The following is an 18,649-nucleotide window of genomic DNA, read 5'->3' as shown; positions in this document are numbered from 1 at the left end:
GAAAGAGGAATAGTCAGTGTAAGGATAGGAGAAAGAGGCTTTGTGGAGGAGGGGTGAGCTGGATCTAAAAGGATCCTAATGGACAGAAAGGAATGGAAGAAAGAAGGCATTTAAAGGCAGGTTTTTGTCCCAGTTCTGTGTATTTCCACTTTGTTATCTGTTCTTTTTCCTTTTTGTTGGTGACTACCTGAAACCATTATTGTTTTCAGATATTGCCAACTACTTTGTTTTCCAGTAGAATTTTTTCCAGAGACCGTGGCTGTCAGAATATACTAACTTTTTCTCTTTCTTTCTTAAAGTTAAGCACATTTCAGACTGGATAGTTTTCTTTACCTTTGTTTGTACTCACTTTCTCTGAAGACTTTTTTTTTTTCCTGATACTTCCACATGTAAATTAGTTCTCTGTTTTTGGTCAGCATTAAGCTCAGAATACCATTCATAAAAACCCACTTAGCATACCTTGTATTCTTTTTTAAAATTGCTTGTTAGTTTGGGGAACACTTAGTACCATTCTGAGTACCCTCTGAATGTCCTCAGCTGTTTGAAGCCAATAGCAGAGGAAATCACAGGTTCCAGGCAGTTAAGCTGTCCCTTTGAGTAGGTAGGCAGAGCTTCTCAGGACTTTTCAGTTTCGTTTTTCAAACCTCTTAAACCCCCAGTTAAAGCCCCTCTTCCCTTTGAGACCTAGGACAGCTGGCTACTGTCCTTTGGTGTTCCTGTCCCTATTCCCTAGCCAGGTCAGCTTTATTCCAGCAGGAGTTCAGTTTTGAGCCAGTTAGACAACCTGCCAAAAAGAAAAAGCAATTTGGAGAAAGCTGATTGGAAAAGTTAATAAATAGGATAGCCTCTTCCTTTTTTTTTTTTTTTTTTTTTTTTAACTTGATGTAGTGGAAAGATCAGTAGTATAGGTGTGTGAAGAGATGGTTTTTGTGGAGGAAAGAGAGAGAGGGTTGGCTCCATCTCAGCTCCTGATTAGCTCTGTGACCTTGAATAGCTCACTTTACTCTCTAGTCCTCAATATCATTACTTATAAAATGAAGAAGGCTGAATTTGATGAGTATTTTCCAAGTATGGGGCATATTTACCACTAGTTGTACAGTGGATGACTTTAAGTGGTAGAGGAAGAAACATTTTTAATTTAAGGGTTGTATATTTAGTGTATGTTAATGTGTAGTATCTGTATTTGGTAAGATTAATGATAGAGATATAAAATTTTCCTTTTAAAATTAATTTTGACAAAAAGTCAACTTTATGTAATTTATTAAGTAAGTAATGGTATAATTAGTATTTGGAGTTGGCAAAAATTGTGAAGATGGTTTTTTGTGGTTAAAAAAATTCTCAGGTTGTTTGAAGTTAGCAAATTAATAAATAAGGGGAGGGAGCATATCTGAGTAGAGAGAAGTTTTTGTGTTGCAGAGACTTACCATCCCTGACTCAGAAGACTGTCCACATGTGGAACCGGGAGCTTAGACCCCCATTACTTTTAAGTTAAAAGTCAGACAAGGCTGTTGTATCTCACAAAAGCTATTAAAGAAAATGATTTCTTTCAGGCACTCAGATATCTTATCCCTCATCTTCCTGGATTGATCTTTGCTTCCCCCTCCTCTGATTCACAACTTCAAAATAAGGAAAATAGGGATGCCTGGGTGGCTCAGCGGTTGAGCATTTGCCTTTGCCCTGGGGCCTGATCCTGGAGACCCAGGATCGAGTCCCACGTCAGGCTCCCTGCATGGAGCCTGCTTCTCCCTCTGCCTGTGTCTCTGCCTCTCTCTCATCTCTCATGAATAAATAAATAATCTTAAAAAAAAATAAGGAAAGTAGTATAAACTATATCTTTTCATGCTTTTGAGCTGCTACAACTGGCTGATGCCTGCCTCGATTCCTGAGTGTTTCATGTTTTCCCTCTGAGCAGTAATGTCTTTGCTTCTGCCTCATCGAAGTTGTTGTTTAGGTTTCAGAAGAATAATAATCGAATTAAACTGATTACTACTTACATGTAACTAACTGATGGCTCTGAGATTTCTCAGCCTATTGCTACTTTAAAAAGACATCACAGAGCAATGTAACTCATGAACACAGATGGAAAACTCAACAAGATATTAGCAAATTGAATCCAATGATGTATAAAAAGAATTATATATCACAGACAAGGGGGATTTTATTCCACATATGCAAGGCTGGTGCAACACTGGACAAGTAGTTAATGTAATCCATTACATCAACAGGCTAAAGAAGAAAAATCATATGAACATATCTGTGGATGGAGAAAAAGCATTTGACAAAGTCTAATACCTATTCACGAACCCATCACAAACTAGGAATAAAGGGGAGCTCCCTCAGTTTGATAAAGAACATCGACAGAAACCCTATAGCTAATACCAAACTTGATGAGAAACTAGATGCTTTCTCCCTAAGAACAGGAACAAGACAAAGATTTGCCTCTAACCGTTCCTAGTCAACATTGTACTGGGAAACCTAGTTAATGCAGTTAAGACAAGAAAACAGAAGGCATACAGATTGGGGGGAAAAGGAACACTACTGTCTTTATTCATAGATATTCTGATTATGTAGAAAATCCTCAAAATTGACAGATTCCTAGAACTCATAAATGATTATAGCATGGTCACAGGATCCAGAGTAAATATATAAAAGTTACTTAATATCAGCAAGGAACAATTGAAATTTGAAATTTAAAAAGCAATACTATTTATATTAGCATCTCCAAAAATGAGGCACTAAATAAATCTAACACAATACATATAAGATCTGTATGAGAAAAACTATAAAACTCTGATAAGAGAAAGATTTAAATAAATGGATAGACATTCAGTATTGTTAAGATGTCACTTCTTCCCAATTTGATCTGTAGATTCAACACAACCCCAGTCAAAATCCCAGAAAGTTATTTAGTAGATATAGACTAAGTGATCCTGTAGGGAAAGGCAAAAGACTCAGAATAGCCAACACAATACTGAGGAGAAGGAAATCGAAGGACTGGTACTACCCAACTTCAAGACTTGTCAACCTGTAATAATTAAGACAGTGTGACTGGCAAAACAATAGACAGATCAATAGAACAGACTGGAGAGCCCAGAAATACACCCACAAGTATAGTCAATCTTTGACAAAGGAACAAAAGCAATTCAGTGGAGGAAGAATAATCTTTTCAACAAATGGTGCTAAAATAGCTAGACATCCACATGCAAATAATAATAAATCTAGACACAGATTTTATACCTTTAATAAAAAAAACCTAGCTCAAAATGGATCACAGACTTGAATGTAAGATATAAAACTTAAAAAACATAACAGGAGAAAACTAAGATGATCTTGGGTTTGGTGATGACTTTTTAGATACATCAAAAATATCCGTGAAAGGTTTTTTTTTTTTTTCATTTTTTAAAAAGATTTTATTTATTCATGAGAGACACACACACAGAGAGAGAGAGGCAGAGACACAGGCTGAGGGAGAAGCAGGCTCCATGCAGGGAGCCCAATGTGGGACTCGATTCCGGGACTCCAGGATCACACCCTGGGCTGAAGGCGATGCTGAACTGCTGAGCCACTAGGGCTTCCCTGATCCGTGAAAGTTTAAAAACTTTTGTTCTGGGAAGGGCATTAAGAGAATGAAAAGCCACAGATTAAGAGAAAATATTTGCAGAACGGGTCTGACAAAGGGCTTATGTCCAAAGCATACAAAGAACTAAAACTCAGGAGCACAAATAATACAATTAAAAATTAGGCAAAAGAATGGAACAGACACCGCACCACGGTAGATATACAGGTGGCAGATGAGCACATGAAAAGATATCCAGGGGATCCCTGGGTGGCTCAGCGGTTTAGCACCTGCCTTTGGCCCAGGGCGTGATCCTGGAGTCCCGGGATCGAGCCCCACATCGGGCTCTCTGCATGGAGCCTGCTTCTCCCTCTGCCTGTGTCTCTGCGCCTCTCTCTCTTTCTCTCTCTCTCTCTGTGTCTCTCATGAATAAATAAAATCTTAAAAAAAAAAAGATATCCAACATCATATGTCACTAAGGAATTGCAAATTAAAACAACAATAAGATACCACTAAACTCCTATTAGAATGGCAAAATCCAAAACACTGACAAAACCAAATGTTTAGTGAGGATATGTAAATACGAACTCTTCATTCAATGCTGGTGGGAGTGCAGAATGGCTCAGTTGCTTTAGAAGACAATTTGGCTGTCTGTATGATCCAACAGTCAGGCTTCTAGGTATATTTGCTTAAACGAGTAGGAAACTTATGTCCACACAAAAACCTGCACATGAATGTTTATATCTGCTTTACTCGTAATTTCAAAAAACTAGAAGCAACTGGGATGTCCTTCAAAGGATAAAAGAATAAACAAACTGGCAAGCTGTACAATGGAGTATTTTCAGTAATAAAAAGAAATCTCTCAAGCCACAAAAAGACATGGCAAAACCTTAAGTGCACATTATTTAATGAGAGAAGCCTGAGAAAACTGCATACTTACATGATTCTAATTATATGACATCCTGGGGAAGGCAAAACTATAGAGACAGTAAGTAAAAGGATGAGAAGTTGCCAGTACTATGGAGGGAGGTAGAAAGGGATGAAATCCCATGCTCCATGGGATTTAGGGCAGTGAAACTATTCAGTATGTTACTGTAATGGTGGTTACGTTATTCTACGTTTGTCAAAACCCAGAGAATGTACAATACAAAGAGCGAACCCTAATGTAAACTGTGGGCTTCAGTTAATGATGTGTCACTGTTGGCTGATCCGTTGTAACAAATGTACCACATTAATGTAAAATGTTAATGAGGAAACTGTGAACAGGGAAGAGCCAGGTATGTAGGAATTCAGCAGTACACTCTCTGCTTAATTTTCCATAAACCTGTTCTAAGGATAAAAGTCTATTAATTGAAACACACACATTCATACCACCCATCAACATTAAAACAAAGACCGGGAAGGGAGGAGCCTTCTCCAGCCTTTGGTTTTCATTAGGTGTGGCTCCACTTAGCAGTTAAAGTATAGCTCCTTGTACCCAGCCAGCTTCTAGGAAATGGTGGATTGGCTTTCTCTTCTCATGGAACAGCTGAGCTTTCCCCTTCACGCGGGCCAGGAGGGGATGTCAGTGTCCCAGCCTGGGTGGAACCTGGGAATGTGATTCATGTTTTGATGTCAGGTGTATACTTTTGTGCCCTTTGAGAATAGTGGCCATTTTGAGAAAGCCAGTGGAGACCCTCTGACCCTGCAACCACTAGTCCCTCTCAGCTCATCCCCAAGTACCCCCACCAAAGATGATTGGAGAAAATAATATCTTTTAATTTACATTTATTTGTATAAAGAAACTCTTGAACAATAAGAAACTAAAAAATGCAGTAGGAACTGGACAGATGGGCAGCAGGGTAGGAATGAGACTCTTCACAGTATATGTCTTATATTATTTTTACTCTTTGAACCATATGACTATATTATTCAGATTTTAAGTAATAAAAATGAGTATTTAGTAACACCTGTGATTTAAGCATAAAAAAAAAAAAAAGACAACTTCTGTTAACCCAACCTAATAGGTAGATTTTCAATAACATTTTAGTTGAGTAAAGGTAAATATTTTTGTTGGGGTTAAAGGGAGCCTGAGCACTTTCCCTGGTTTTTGTAGCTTCTTACTTACTGCCTCTGTCTTAGAGACCAGTTTCCCCTAGAAGCTTCAAGGTTTTTTGATTGTTTTAAACAGTTCCTTAAAACTGTGGTGCTGGAGTATGAAGGAAACATGGAGTACCTTACAAGTAGGGAAGAAATTAGAAGGCTTTTTTTTTTTTTTTTAATTAGTAGATCATTATAATTTGGGAACTCAGTAGATGCTTGTATCTTTGAGATGTGTCTTTCTAATGGTTGACATGGAATTCTTTCTTTTTCACTGCTGTCCTAGATTTATTCCAACAGTGTTTCCTTATCACCTGATCCAAGGACCTGTAAACTGGTCGAAATGGGATTTTTAGCTGTCTGGAAACTATGGACACTTAGTTACTTGGTTCCTTTAAGATTGTTTTAAATCTTTGTTCTATCATAGCCACCTGACCTATTCCACATACATTCATCAGTAATTGAGGTTTCTAAAATGGGGACACTTAAAGACAGGAACAAGGAATCAGTACAAAGTTGGGAGGAATATAGTCCACAGTTAGTTTGTCACTTGTAGATAGGTTGAAAATATTTTCCAGCAAATTCTGATCTTCTAAATGAGAATCACCTAAATGAGAATCACTGCTTTTGGAAATTCATTGGACCAAAAGTAGAGGTTCCTATTGCAGTTATTGGGGATTTTTATATCAACATAGAGGAAAATGTTCTGATAAGTCATGCTTGGAAATATTTTTCCATGTTTTTTTTCTAAGAATAATGAATTAGGAGCACTGTGTGGTGTTGGAAATATCTACCTTCTAAGGATTCTGTGTCTTCCTTTTTTTTTTTTTTTCTTTTAAACATTTTATTTATTCATGAGAGACATAGGGAGGGAAAGAGAGAGAGAGGCAGAGACACAGGCAGAGGGAGAACCAGGCTCCATGCAGGGAGCCCAATGTGGGACTTGATCCCAGGACTCCAGGATCACACCCTGGGCTGAAGGTGGCACTAAACCACTGAGCCACCCGGGCTGCCCAGGATTCTGTGTCTTAAAGGATGGAAAGGACAGTAGGTAAACAGAAGGAGAGAATGGAATGTCAAACTGCAGAGGATACTGTGATCAATTTAGAGTTTTAAGCAGGATAGGATTAGGGGTACAAACTAGATTAGTTTCAACAAGTACATTCTTTCAGCCCAGGTTAACCTAAAATATATATACAGAATTGGGGACCTGAGGTCTCTTGCTTTTACTTTTCCCTCATTGGCGTCTATTTCATTATTGTTGATGACTTGTACTGGAAAAAGATCCTTTTTATTCTCACTAAAGCCATTGAATTTAAGACATACTTTCAGCCTTCTCTGTGGTTCATCATTGTATTTTGTGTTAGAAATAACCTCTAGAGTCACTGTAGATAATTTTTGGTCAGGAAAAATAGATCTTTTTGAGATGGTGTGCTGTGTAAACGCGAGTGCAAATTCCAGGGCATGGGACTTAAAGTTACCTGTTTTAAAGTTAACTGTGGTGGAGTTACTCGGATCATGGTGGTTATAGAGGAGGCAGAAAGGCAGTGTGCAGAGGAAGTGCCCTCAGCATTTCTTTAATACTTGATTGAAGAGCCAAGGATTGATTTGTGGATCATATTTTTAGATCTAGCTGAAAATACATATATTTCCTGAGTGTGAGCAGTGCATTGATATTAAAGTTTACCTTTTTAAGGCCATGAATTTTAACTCCTTTCTGAATGCTAAAAATGATTGCCACATTTATCTTCTAGTATGTAAGTTGGTGCCTGAGGCACATTTAAACTTGAGAACCCACATGAATCAACATTCCTGTATATTGTTAACACTGTTTGAAGATGCAGTACAAGTTTGTTTCTTCTAAATTAACAAAACTGCCTCTTAGAGTAATAACAAGGAATTCATTAAAAGATATAGCACTGAAATGTTTTCTTTGGAATTTAAGTTCAAACTAGGGGAGCTGTAGGATGAGTGCAGTTTTATTTTAAGCTGGTAATTTGATTTAGGGTTCACAGTAATATGTAAATTAGATTATTTTCACTCATTTCCTAATTTTGTTCTGAGTTTAGAGATGTTAATAAGTTTATTATGAACTGACACCTCATGAATATAGAAGCTTTTATCACATTAGGTTTATATTGCCTGTATTCCTTAAATGGTCAACCTTGAGACAATGATTACTAATTAAACTGGTGCCAATCTAGAAGTAATTTGCATGTGGTGCATTAGGAAAAAATTGAGGAATCTGATACAGCAGTAGAAATGCTAGTCTAGATTCAGGATACCTGGGTCCCATCTGCCAGTAACTGACTTAGTGACCTTGGATGGGTTGTTTTATGTTTTTGGATTTCATTTTCCTATTCTTCAAGAGACAGGTTTTAGACTACATAGGCTCAAGGACCACTTCAGTAGTAACAGTCTAAGACTCTGATTTTGAAATTGTAATGGCTACTACAAAGCAGAAGTAATCAACTTGCTTTTATTCCTTGAGTTCTTTATTTCCCATAGATTTATTTCTACCTATTAAAGCTCAACAGAAGTTTTTGATTTATTTAGTGGCATAATATCTATGCTAAGATGCAGTGCTTGCTTGCTTTCAAAAGAAATAAAAGTATTTTTCCTGATACTATGCTCATTGTTAAAGAGTTGAGGGAAAAAGTATAAGGAAAATAAAAATCATCTCCAAATTTTCTCTTTATTTGTGTGTGTGTGTATATATACACACACATATACATACAAATACATACATATACTTTCATATCCATTATATAAGTTTATGCCCTTTCTTCCACTTAAAATTAAAAAGTAAATATTTCCCAATGATTACAGTCATTTTTATGGTATCATCCAAAAATATTGTGTGGCTTTTATATAAAGCCTGTGCTTATCTCTTCATCTTCACCTTTAAGAAAATGTTCTTTCCCTCTGTTAGTTTTCAAAGCAATATATTGGTATCCTAGTATTACTCTAAGGGTAAAAGTAACATATTTAAAATTTTTATTTGAACTCCTTAGTCTACCCCCTCCTTCCCTGCTCTGCCCCCTGCCTTCATCCCTCTGTTCTTGCCCTCCCACTCCAAACCTCTGTCCCACCTTCCCTCAACCACTAGCTGTTCCCTCAACTGCATTTCATCTCTTCCAATCTACTGGCTCTTTTCTCCAAGCTCATAAACATGCCGTAGTGTGCCGATCTTTAAAAAAAAAAAACAAAAAACCTTCTTGATGTATGTTCCTTTCTCATTTTTTGAAAGAATATACTGTTTGTTGTTCCCACTCCTTCACCCCTATTCTCTTCATCTCTTTTGATCTCTTTTCTGCCCTTCATTCTTCCAAATCCTGACCATTAAGCTCACTGGTATTCAATTGCCAAATGCTGCAGCCACTCTTGAGGTCTCATCTTATGTGACCTCTCTGCCTCACCTCACATACTATTCAGTTTTTCCTATTAAAAGTGACTGTTTAATTTCAGAAATAAAATTTATTTTAGAGAACTTAGGAGCAAATCAATTACTATTAATAGTTTATGTTACATTATTCTTCTTGACAGTTTTTTTTTTTAATTTTATTTATTTATGATAGGCACACAGTGAGAGAGAGAGAGAGAGGCAGAGACATAGGCAGAGGGAGAAGCAGACTCCATGCACCAGGAGCCCGATGTGGGATTCGATCCCGGGTCTCCAGGATCGCGCCCTGGGCCAAAGGCAGGCGCTAAACCGCTGCGCCACCCAGGGATCCCCTTGACAGTTTTTTTTAAAGATTTTTTTATTTATGAGAGAGAGAGAGGGAGGGAGAGAGAGAGCAGGGCAGAGACACAGGCAGAGGGAGAAGCAGGCTCCACGCAGGGAGCCCAATGTGGGACTTGATCTTGGGTCTCCAGGATCATACCCTGGGCTGAAGGCAGTGCTAAACCGCTGAGCCACCCACACTGCCCAACAATTTCTTATCCCTTCATTTTCATGAAACAGTTTTCTCCTGTTGTATTTTTTTTTCCTTTGATATTCCTATTCCTAAGTTTATTTGGTAAACTTTCTTCCTTCACCTGTCCTTTAAATAATGGCATTCTTCAGTGTTCTGCCCTTGGCTTTATATTCTTAACTTTACACTTTACCTTCTCTTTGGATATTTTCATGATGGCCTTTTTTAAAAAAGTTAATCTGTACACATACCCACACATCCTCCTGCATATGCACATGCCTACAGTTTCAAAGCCTGTAATTCCAAAGCCTGTTGTCACAGTAAGTCATTCTTTTCCCATTTCTCTTCCCTAAAGTCAACCACTGGGTTATCCTGCTAGGGAGATAATGTGCATATGCTAGTACATATTTACTTATGCAGTTGTTCTTTTCAAAGTATTTCTATATAAATGGCAACATACTCTATACTTATTTGCATCTTTCCCACCTAACAATATGTAGATCATTTTATATAAGTATATGGAGATCTATTACATTCATTTTAGTGGTTGCATAGCATTAAATTTTTGTATTCCCCTTCCACTGCATTTTATTTTGGAAGAATTCAAACTTACAGAAAGATTTTAAAGACAATACAATTAGCATCCATCTGTATACCTACCTACCCTTCTTTCTTTTTTCTTTTTTTTCCCTGAATAATGTGGAAGTAAAATTGTAGGTATCATCACAATTTATTTCAGAATTATTTAGTATGTATGCCTTAAAGGACCAGGAATTCTCCTACGTAATCATCATACCTTTATTACACCAAAGATTTTAAGAGCAATGCAGTATTATCTAATCTAAAAATTCATATTCAAATTTCTACAACTGACTAAATATCCTTTATAGTTTCTTTTCCTCTCTCCAATCTGGAGCCAATCAAGAATTAAGATTTACATTTGATTGTCCTAGACATTTAACAACTCTTTAAATAGATGACTAAAGTAAGATCTCTAGATTCAACTCTTTCCTGAAGCTGATTTAAATATCTATGAAATATGATTATTTAGATGTCAAACTGGCCCCTCTAAAATAACGTGTCCAGGGATCCCTGGGTGGCGCAGCGGTTTGGCGCCTGCCTTTGGCCCAGGGTGCGATCCTAGAGACTCGGGATCGAATCCCACGTCGGACTCCTGGTGCTTGGAGCCTGCTTCTCCCTCTGCCTGTGTGTGTCTCTGCCTCTCTCTCTCTCTCTCTCTCTCTCTGTGACTATCATAAAAAAAAAAAAAATTTAAAATAACGTGTCCAGAATGAACTCAGTTTTTCTGCTCTCAAACCTACTTTTCCTTCTGTATTCCCAATTTAGTGAATGGTATCTTTCAAATGTTGCCTTAACAAGAAGACTTGAAGTCATCCTAAGCTCTTGCCTCTTTTTGATTGTATGTGCTACTCTCTTTGCCTGGAATTCTCTCCCCAGCTTGTCTCCCTTTCTATTAGTTCATTCTTCAAGACCCAGATTAAGCTTTACTTCCTTGAACAAACCATTTCTGACCCTTTTTTTTTTTTACCCCAGGCAGAATTAGATGTATCTCTACTAGTCTCCTTTTGTACCCTGTATACACACCTATCCCATCAGTTAACACTTTGGGTGGGAATTGTTGGTTAATGTATCTGCCTCCTTAATTAGAAAGTAAGCTCCTTGAGTTCATATGGATTTACTTCTATCCTAAGTCTAGTAATAAAATACCTTGCCCATAAATGTTTAAAGAATATTTATTGAATGAAAGAATATATTTATAGGTAGTCTTTGGCAAGTACAAATATTTTTTTTAAGCTCAACTCGACATGCATTTGCTGAATTCCTACTACGTTCAGTTCATTCAGGTTGTAAGTTTGATTTTCTGCCTTGAAGAAAGGTTAGAGTGGGATTGGGGGAGTGGGCAAAATGGGTGAAGGGAGCCAAGAGGTACAAACTTATAAATATGGGAATGTAACATCAACATGGTGACTGTAGTCAGTAATATTGTGTTGTATGTTGAAAGTAACTAAGGGGCAGCCCCAGTGGCGCAGCGGTTTGGCGCCGCCTGCAGCCTGGGGTGTGATCCTGGAGACCTGGGATCACGTCCCACATCCGGCTCCCTGCATGGAGCCTGCTTCTCTCTCTGCCTGTGTCTCTGCCTCTCTCTGTGTGTCTATGAATAAATAAATAAAATATTTTTTTAAAAAAAGTAACTAAGAGTAAATTTTAAAGTTATCACAAGAAAAAAAATTGTAACTTTGTATGGTGACACATGACAACTAGATTTATTGTGGTGATCATTTTGCAATATATACAAATATAGAACTGTTATGGCATACACTTGAAACTAATATAATGTTTTATGTCAATTATACCTCAATTTAAAAAAATAAAGGTTAGGGTCTACTTGAGAAGATAAGGGTTTAAACAATACTAGAAGATAATCTAATTATCTGATAAATGATGCAGACAGTGACCTCAGGGAAAGAGAGGTTGGTAAATGTTTTTGAGTACTTACTGTGTGCCAGTTACAGTTCTGTGTGTTTGCAAATGTTATTTAATCTCTACAACTTTTTTTTTTTTTAAGTGGAAATTGAAGTTAAATAGTCCAAGACCATACAGATAGTAAGGAAAGATTTGAACCCAGGTCTGACTGACTCCAGGAACTTGCTCTTAAATGTTCCAAAGGCAATTAAGAGAGTTACAAAGTGATATTGTAAATTAAGGGAAAAAATAATATCCCAGTAGGGTAATTAATGGTATATCCCCGCAATGGAACGTTAAATAATCGCTACAAATCATGCGTTTGAGGAATATTCGGTATCTTGAGAAAGTGTTTGATATAATGTGTAGTATTAAAAACTAGTATATAAAAGTATAATTCCATTTTTTTTTTAAATTTTTATTTATTTATGATAGTCACAGAGAGAGAAAGAGAGAGAGGCAGAGACATAGGCAGAGGGAGAAGCAGGCTCCATGCACCGGAAGCCCGATGTGGGATTCGATCCCGGGTCTCCAGGATCGCGCCCTGGGCCAAAGGCAGGCGCCAAACCGCTGCGCCACCCAGGGATCCCATAATTCCATTTTTTAATGTGCATATATTTTTGTACAGAAAATATCAGAAGGAAATACATGAAATGGTTAGTGGGAATCCTCCCGGAGTTATGGTATTATAGACTATATGAATTTCTTTTTTGTGACAGTCTGTTTTCCAAATTCTGTATAATCAACATAAGCTTTTATAATCAGAAAAAATGATCACTTAAGAAATGAAGGATTAAGAAAAAACAAGCAGGACTTAAAGTCTTAGAATTATTAAAGTTAGGAAGGTTTCATGTTGACCTTCTGTGCCTCTGAGGTAGAACAAGCCTACACATTCCAGACAGATTAATGGTTCCTATTTTAAGATTATCCTGCTAGGTTAAGCCATTCTCCCTCTGCTTTACGATCAGTTCTCTTGCCTAATAGCAAATGGAAAAGGAATTTTCTCTATATATTATCATGAGAGACACTCCCATGTCCTGTGAACATTTTCATTGTGTAAATATATTTTTTCTAAAATAAGGGCCAAATGTAATGCTCCTGCTTGGGCTATATGTTTTACTTCATAAAAACACTGAAAGAAATTAAATATAGATATGTAAGAGGAATCAAGAGAGAATAGAAAAACTTGGGTTTTCTATTAGTTTTCCATTAGTTTTCATTGGAAAAAAACATTCTGTATATGATGTATCTGTTTTTCCTCTGGGTGGCTATTTTTCTCGCACAGTGTGTGACTGTTCTCATTGGGATTTAGCACACTCTAGTGGACAGTAACTTCAGTTTTTTTTTTTTTTTTAAATCCTGTCAAATTACTTTATTGGAAGATTCAATGATAGGCTTCCCTGATAGTAAGGTTTGTCAATGCTTATTTGAGTCAGGTAGTGATCCTAGTAAGCAGGACTGACTTTATAGGCCACTGGAGTGTTGTGCTTTTTTTTTTTTCAGTGGAGAGAGTTGTTTTGTTTGTTTGTTTGTTTTTTGTTTTGTTTTGTTTTGTTTTGTTTTACCTTATGTGGAAACTTTCCCATTGGCTTTCATCTTTTCTTGGGTTGACTAAGAAAAGAGGCAGAGCTAAAATAAAACAAAAGCATTTATATGGGATCTCTGAATTGCAACTGGGAGAGCACAGTTTGGGTAGCAACCCAAATTGTGTCCCTTTAGGGCACAAAATTTAAGGTTTTAAAGAAGACCAAAAAAATGTTTGTATGTGTTGCTTACAAAGAATTTTGTTTGGCGTTGGCAGTAGAAAACTAGTCTTGCCTGAATATAATTGGTTGCTGAGGCTGTCCCTTAGCAAAGACTCTTACCATAGGTAATTGCAGGTGTTTGGGCAGAGTCCTTGGAATATTTGTAGTTTGGCCCAGTTTAGAGTTCATGGTTTCATCAGTGAGGATGTGCATAAAGGCCCATCTCCTTCATGGCCCCTGGCACCATTTTAAAACCTTTTGACATAAGTGATTTCATTTCATTTCACCTTTCATACATGGGTAAAATGAAATTGATGGGCCAAAACATAGAGGAACACTGGTAGTCTTTCTGTACCTCACACTCCCTGGACTTTTAGGACTCTTGAGAATTCTTACATACCATTTGTGCATAAACATTATTGTATCCTATCCTGATGGATTCTTTTTGGAAATGAGCTTCCACCAGAAAAAAAGTAACTTTTAATTTTGTTTTTGCAGAGTGATGGTGAAGATTTTAATTACGTTGTTGCATTTTTCCTTGGAACAGCAGCCTGCCTTTACCAGGTAGGTTCTCCCCATTTTTTTAAAAAAACATTTTCCTATTATTGTTTGTTTCAGGTATTAATTCTAATAATTGGTTGTGGAGTTTAAATAAATAAAAATAATGTCTGAGTTCTTTGCTTCTCTTTTGAGCCTTTTTTAGCTTTATGATCTACATCTCCATTTTTTTAAAAGATTTTATTTGTTTATTTGAGACACAGCATGAGCAGGGGGAGAAGCAGAGAGAGAGGGAGAAGCAGACTTACTGCTGAGCAGGGAACCCGATGTGGGGTTTGATCCCAGGACCTGGAATCATGACCTGAGCTGAAGGCAGATGCTTAACTGACTGAGCCTCCTAGGTGCCCCTACATCTCCATTTTGAATGGACTTAGAGCCCAGTGAACTTAATTAATGTTTACACTCTTCTGTGCCAGGTTTCAGTGGTAGTATGTCAGCTGCCTGTGGCAGTAAAGGCTACTTCTAGATTTTTTGGTGATTGATTATTGAGCCCAAGAGCTCTTCTTATACTTCAGCATGAGGATTTTATACTTTTGGGAAAGTATGAAAGAAGTGTAAAAGAAGAGCAGAAGCAGAATTTTCGGGTATTTATTAGTGAGGACTAGGACTAGGATGGATTGCCAGAATAGAGAAATTGGAAGAAACGAAATTAGTTGAAGGTGATTCCCTTACTTAAGGCAGAAGGCAATTAAAGAAGAAACTCTGGTAATGGCAGTAGGGATGGGGGGTGAGGGAAGGACACTTTGGAGGAAGCCCGCAAGGACTTGAAGACAGGTTAGATACGAGACTTACAGAGCCAGGAGGTTTTGCACCTGGTGATAGGGAACTAGGTCCTGGCATTCCTGAGAAGTAAGAGGAATGTCTTTGCTGAAATGTGGTAAAGCAAGCAGACCTTTTGATGTAACGTTTATTAGTGACACATTTCTCTGGCTTGCATAGAAAGAATGTTAGAAAGATTCAGGACTGCAAACATAAGGCTATCTAAAACTCAGAAGTCTCTGGTGAAATACTTTGAATATATGCATTTGACTTTATATAAAGATGGATGAGACATTTTAGTTTCAAGTGGCCCTATTTTTTTAATCCTCTAATTTTTCTTAAGCATTTGTATTTAGAAATTTTCTATCCAGTTTGACAGATTTAATTATAATGAATGACATTTCATGCAGGAAATGTGAACACTTGTATTTGTTAATGTCACAAGTACTTTAATTTTATGAAGTGTTTTTGTGTAGATTTTATTTTAAACTATAATCTCTATAGCCCTATCACACAGAAGACATTATCTCATTTTTGGAAATGAGAATTCTGAGGCAGTTTGAGAAATCACATAGCTAGTAAGCAGTAGAGTCAGGATTTGACTTTGGGTTTTTTTATTTTAAATATCATATTCATCCCACTATATTATGCTGTTTGTAAGCAAAATTACTATATTTGTATAATTTTTTATAATGCTTTGAAATTACAGTTTTATAACTTAACATGCATTATTTCATATTCTAAAACAATGAGGTAAATGTTAACATTAAAATAATTTCATGAGTAATTCTTATAAAATGTACTTTTGGCTGTTTTGCTTTAATAAAATTATTTTAATATATTTACATTTTTTAAAATTATTTTTTATCAAAGGCCTTAATGAAATAATTTTAAATACTACTAATAATAGCAAAATGAAATGAGCTCTTAATTGTGCTGATCAGCTCTTTATATTCCTTGTGTCCATTAAACCCTCACAGAAAGTACCACACTAATCTTGTTATTGTTGCCATTTTTCACTGAGGCCTAGCCAGTTCTTATAGTCAGTGACTCGGGCCCCATCTGCATCAGGCACACCTCTATTATATTTCCCAGGACAGCTAATAGTTTTGAGAGGAGCACTGTCACTCACGTGTTCTTTTACTTGAGAGAAGTTAATTGGATTCATGCTTTAAAAAAGAAAAGCAAAAAGCCAATTTTCTCACTGACGGGCATGAAACTGTTTGCTTTCCAAATATGCTTGAGCCAGAGTGATAATAATGCCAGTTTTTTCCACGGTAAAACATACCATGTTTTATCCTGTAACATGTTCCACCTTTAGGGTATTTTTTTCATTCCCTTTAGATCAGACCTCAAAGGCTTCGACTCCATGGTTTTGTTGCCTTTTTCTCCAGGTTCTGGGTACTTATGGACACACACAGCTCAGTCAGATAGGAGTAATCTTGCTGTGGAACATTGGAAGAGGAAATCAAAGGATCTGGAAACTAGAGACTGTTCTTTTTTCCCCGCAGTGCTTATTTTGAAAACTTTCCGACAAGTTGAAAGACTAGTATACTTAGAGACACTAATTATTAACATTTTGCAATTCTTTCTATATTACACTCTCGTTTTGTATGTGCATGCATATAGTGTGTCTGTTAGTTGTTTATAAAATAAGTTGCAGACAAATATGTGAGTGTGAAGTTGTTTTTCTTATTAAACTTTTTATTTTGAGATAATTGTAGTTGTTGTAAGAGAGATACATAACCTTTACCTGGGTTTCCCCCAGTAGTACCATCTTGCACAACTATAATACGTTATCTCAGCCAGGATGTTGATGTCAATGCTGGCAAGACAGAGAAAAGTTTTATTACCACAAGCAGCCTTTGTTTGCCTCTTTATAGCCACATCCACTTCCCTTCTGCCCCTTAATCTCTGGCAGCCACTAATGTGTTCTCCATTTCTGTAATTTCCTAATTTTAGGTCATGCTATGTAAATGGAACCATATAGTATGAACCTTTTGTGATTGGCATTATTTTATTCAGTATATAATTCTCTGGAGATTTATCCAGGTTCTTGCATTTATCAACGATTTTTTGTTGCTTTTTGTTGGTGAATGGTATTCCAGGGTATGGATGTACCATATTTTGTTTAATCATTCACCCATTGAAGGACATCTGGGTTGTTTCCAGTTTGGGGCTATTTTAAATGAAGCTGCTATAAACATTCATGTACAGGTATCTGTGTGAACATGTCTTCATTTCTCTGAGATAAATTCTCAGGAGGGTAATTGCTAGGTCTTGTAGTAGTGGTGTCGTTAGTTTTATTGAGATAGACACAGTTCTCCAGAGTAGAATTCCATTTTACGTTTACATTTTTACATTTTATATCACTCATATCAGCATTGTAGGAGTGATCCAGTTTCTCCCACATCCTCTCCAGCATTTGTTATCACTTTTTTATTTTAGCCATTCTGTTAGGTGTGTAGTGATCCCTCACATTGGTTAATTTGCATTTCTCTAATGGCTAATGATGTTGAATATTGTTTCATGTACTTATTTGTTATCTGTGTGTCCTCTTAGATGAAATGTCTTTTCATGTTTTTTGCCTATTTTGTAATTGGATCATTTGTTTTTTTCTGTCAAGTTTGAGAGTTCTAGACATCAGTCCTATGACAGAAATATAATTTGCAAGTATCTTATCCCAGTCTGTAGCTTGTCTTTTCATCCTTTTAACCAGGTCTTTTGCAGAGCGAAAGTTTTTAATTTTGATAAAGTTCATTTTATCAGTTTTTTTTCTTTTATGGAAAATGTTTGCAGTATCTAGTCTAAGAACTTTTTTTTAAATTGAAGTATAGTTTCAGGTGTACAACACAGTGATTCCACAAGTTTATACCTTTTGCTATGCTCACCACAGTGTAGCAACCATCTGTCACCATATGCTATTATGATTCCATTGATTCAAGTCTAAGAACTCTTTCCCTACCCCTACCCCAAGATTTTCTTTTTTGTTTTCTTCTAAAAGTTTTAGTTTTATGTTTCACATTTAAGTTCATGACCCATTTTTAATTAAATTTTGTATAAGATTATATGAAATTTGAGACTTAGATGATTAGATTGAGGGGTTTGTGTTTTTTGTTTTTGTTTTTTGGACTTTTGTTTTGCACATAGCTGGCTGGCCTACCAGGTCCTTTATGCAGTTGAATTTATAAGGTGACACCAAGGTAAGACAAGTAAAGTTCCAGTTTGAGGGCCTCCATCTCCCTCCCCTGATTCCTGATCCACTGGCTGCCAAAGCCGGAAGGGGTTTGGGATAGGGTGCTTGGTCATGGGATAAGCTGCTATGGTTGGACCAGCAGATGGGCAGAAGGGAAGGTTTCACTTCTTCACAATCTGAATGACATCCTTGTCCTCCAACGTATGGTCTTTACCCACTTTTTGAGGATTATCTTTCACAGATAGACCCCAGACCAGAGCATATTTAAATTCTTTGATAAGATTTTTGTGAATCTTCATGCAGAAATCCTCCACTGTAGTCCTGGAATAAGCCAGCACAACTGGAGATGTATATAGTC

General features: G+C 36.8%; 1 protein-coding gene across 5 annotated transcripts in view; it reads left to right on the top strand.

Annotated features, from left to right (window-relative positions):
- The window catches only part of SEC22A (SEC22 homolog A, vesicle trafficking protein), a 69,222-nt gene that overhangs the window by 41,761 nt on the left and 8,812 nt on the right, over positions 1 to 18,649 (top strand). For all 5 annotated transcript variants that reach the window (XM_077884151.1, XM_077884148.1, XM_077884152.1 and 2 more), the window contains one exon: positions 14,277 to 14,342. In XM_077884151.1, coding sequence (XP_077740277.1) covers positions 14,277 to 14,342 — 66 coding nt within the window. The remainder of the gene's footprint in view (positions 1 to 14,276; positions 14,343 to 18,649) is intronic.

This window comes from Canis aureus, chromosome 35, assembly GCF_053574225.1.
Source record: "Canis aureus isolate CA01 chromosome 35, VMU_Caureus_v.1.0, whole genome shotgun sequence".
In the NCBI taxonomy this organism is placed as follows: domain Eukaryota; kingdom Metazoa; phylum Chordata; class Mammalia; order Carnivora; family Canidae; genus Canis; species Canis aureus.
Note: the sequence above shows the minus strand (reverse complement) of the source record. Positions and strands in the feature narration are given on the sequence as shown.